The 2,943-nt window shown below is 32.5% G+C and overlaps 2 protein-coding genes across 2 annotated transcripts in view; both read left to right on the top strand.

Annotated features, from left to right (window-relative positions):
- Gro (groucho) overlaps positions 1–651 on the top strand; it is a gene marked incomplete at its 5' end in the record, with an annotated part of 3,086 nt that extends 2,435 nt beyond the window's left edge. The window contains 1 exon segment of the mRNA NM_001279307.1: positions 544–651. Within this exon segment, the coding sequence (NP_001266236.1) occupies positions 544–651 (108 nt within the window).
- A 654-nt stretch (positions 652–1,305) lies between these two features.
- Positions 1,306–2,921, top strand: LOC109589936 (kelch domain-containing protein 10-like; the record flags this gene model as incomplete). The annotated part of the gene is made up of 4 exons (XM_020005913.1): positions 1,306–1,315; positions 1,377–1,907; positions 2,261–2,439; positions 2,727–2,921. Coding segments are annotated over exons 1-4 (915 nt in total), but the record flags the coding sequence as incomplete, so codon positions are not given.
- Positions 2,922–2,943: the final 22 nt, after the last annotated feature.

Here is a 2,943-nt window from a genome sequence, read left to right on the forward strand (position 1 = left end):
CAAACATAAAGTAGCTACTTGTTACAGGCTCCATATATTGTCATCAATGAAAACTAAACCCACAAATTAGTGTATGAGGATCAAATGCTGAAAGCTTTAGAACTACAAAATTAATCCACTATATCACTGTATGCTTGTATACTTTATATACCAATAGTCTTATTATTTATTAGCAGTATTAGATACACCAATGGTTTAATGTGTGTGTGTGTTTATGTATTATTAGTATGGAGAGCAGTAGTGTTGAAGTCCTTCGTGTGAGTGGTCCAGATAAGTATCAGTTACATTTACACGAGTCTTGTGTACTGTCACTCAAGTTTGCTCACAGTGGTAAATGGTTTATAACTACAGGAAAGGATAATCTACTAAATGCATGGAGAACACCTTATGGTGCTAGTATATTCCAGGTACATAGTCCATTATTATTAACATTAACTGTACAGTGGTATTTGTACTTGTTACTATTATTATGTGTGTGTGTAGTCTTATTTATAATTATACATTAATGTACAATGAAATAATGATTGTATCCTATACATACAGATGTCTGAAAGCAGTAGTGTTTTAAGCTGTGACATATCAGTTGACAATCGTTTTATTGTTACTGGATCTGGAGACAAGAAGGCTACAGTGTATGAAGTTATACTATGAGGTATAGTTTGAATAGTTTACTATAGTATAAAAAGTAATTCTCATTATTTTATTTATTGTTGTGTCCAGTAGGTGATATTTAACTTGTAATGAATAATGCAATCTACACTTGAGTTTAGTCTCTTTGTTTACAGTACTGACTACAAAACTCTCATGTAATATAAAATCTCTAATAATTCCAGTTAAGATATTGTTTGTCATGTTTGCTATAATGCATTAACATTAATAATAATAATAATAATAATAATAATAATAGTAAAACTTGAATTCTTTTGATTGTAATATCTTGCATTACTATTATACCTGAGAGTTAGTTTGTGAGTACATTTCTTGTAAGTACTAGCTCAAGTACCTTTTATCATAATCACCAAGAGAGTACCAACTACCAATTATTATTAATTGGACTCACCACTAACTCACTAAGATATTCCAATGTATTCAATAGCAGGACCATCACCTCATGAGCAAGCAAAGAAGACATGTTTTAACCTGATGTATTCCTTGACATACAACCAACTAATAATTACTGTACTTATTGTTATAATGTTGGCAGTGATTGGATTTAATTTAGAAGGTGATATGGGTGTGGGTGATTACGAGTAATGAATATTGTTATTTAATATGGGTGTGGCTGGTTAATTAACATTCTTCACAATGTCTAAAGGTGAGTTTCCGAGAGTTTCTGTTTTCTTCCTCCTCTTTCTCATCATGTTTGTATTTTACAGGTATCTATCAACTGGGAGGGATATCAAATCACTCAGCTCCTGTAGTAGGAGAATCAGTGTTCCTGTGGGGAGGGAATAGGCCTGACTTACCTCTTGTTCATGATTCCCCACAAAAGAGGAAATTGTTGTCCACCATTGATAGACTGGAGTTTAGGACTGGTCATTGGTCCCCTCACGTGACCAGAGGAACGTCACCTCCTCTAGGAGCTATAGGATACTTCTGTACTACCAGAAACAATGAAATCTTCTTTTTTGGTGGTGACTGTGGACATGACGACTGCTTTCATAATGATGTCAACTCATTTAACAGTCTAACATATGAATGGAGTAATATAATACCAACCAGTGATGCTGTAATGAAGAGAGGGGGTGGTGGTATGGTGTGTATGGAGTCTATGGGTACAGAATACCTATTTATGATAGGAGGGGCTGGCTCTACACCCACTACATACCAATCACAGTATCAGTATATTCAGTTGGTTACTGGTCGTATTAGTACTAACGAACAGAATTTATTAAATTTATCAACAAGTAAGTATTTATTGATTAATACATATATTAACAATCTATATTCTGCTTGTGTTGACATATTTTTCAATCATTATTTTGTTAACATTTGCATATTAAGTAGGTGCATGTAAATATTGAAGGAGTGAACTTTAATAATTATTTTACTCCATTTATGAATGATATTGTCAAATTTTGTCATATTGAGCCACAACTGACATGTATCTGTGCAAAGTGGAACAAAATGACAAATGTTTTAAAATTAATCAAAATTAATTTTCAACCATTTTTTGCTACTATGCATGTATACGCGTATGTACACGATATTTGCAGTGTTATACTTAATAATTCTAATTATACTATCTATTTCTATTTAGGACAATGGATTATTCCAACTATTAGTGGTCAGTGTTGTCCTCCTACTGCTGCCTTTGCTATTCAAAAGATTACTAATAATAAAGTTGTCATGTTTGGTGGATCAGTGACTAGTCATGATGGTAGAAGCATATCTGTTAATACAGTCTATACATGTCAACTGGAGTCTAATATTACAATAGTAAGTTATCTTATTACTGTATGGGATGTATTTATTGCATGGATCAATCATGTTTGGACATTAATACATGTACATACGGGTATAGCTTGTAATTTGAAAAATGTATTTAAATGAGTATTACATGTAGATTTGGTTTAATACTTTATTTTAATTGAAACTGTACAAGTATCACTAGTATTAACATAATTATTTTATAATTAAACGGACAAAATCTTAAGTATAATAGAACAGTGTACATGTACATGCATTAATACATTTTATAATATTGATTAATTCATTTTATCTAGCACTGGGAGAGTATTAAGGGACCAGTAGTACCTGCTAGTGTACAGTGGCCTGTGGGGAGACGTTTTCATGCTATTACTAGTATCATCAGTGACTCACCTACACTAGTAATGATAGGTGGAGAGGGTAATGGTGGTCAACTAGTAAATGATAGTTGGTTACTGAATACTAGTCAGTACCAGTGGAGTAAGGTATGTGTATTATGTTATTAGTTTAGAG

The sequence above is a fragment of the Amphimedon queenslandica genome, unplaced genomic scaffold, assembly GCF_000090795.2.
Source record: "Amphimedon queenslandica unplaced genomic scaffold, v1.1 AMPQUscaffold_10697, whole genome shotgun sequence".
NCBI classification, from domain to species: Eukaryota; Metazoa; Porifera; class Demospongiae; order Haplosclerida; family Niphatidae; genus Amphimedon; species Amphimedon queenslandica.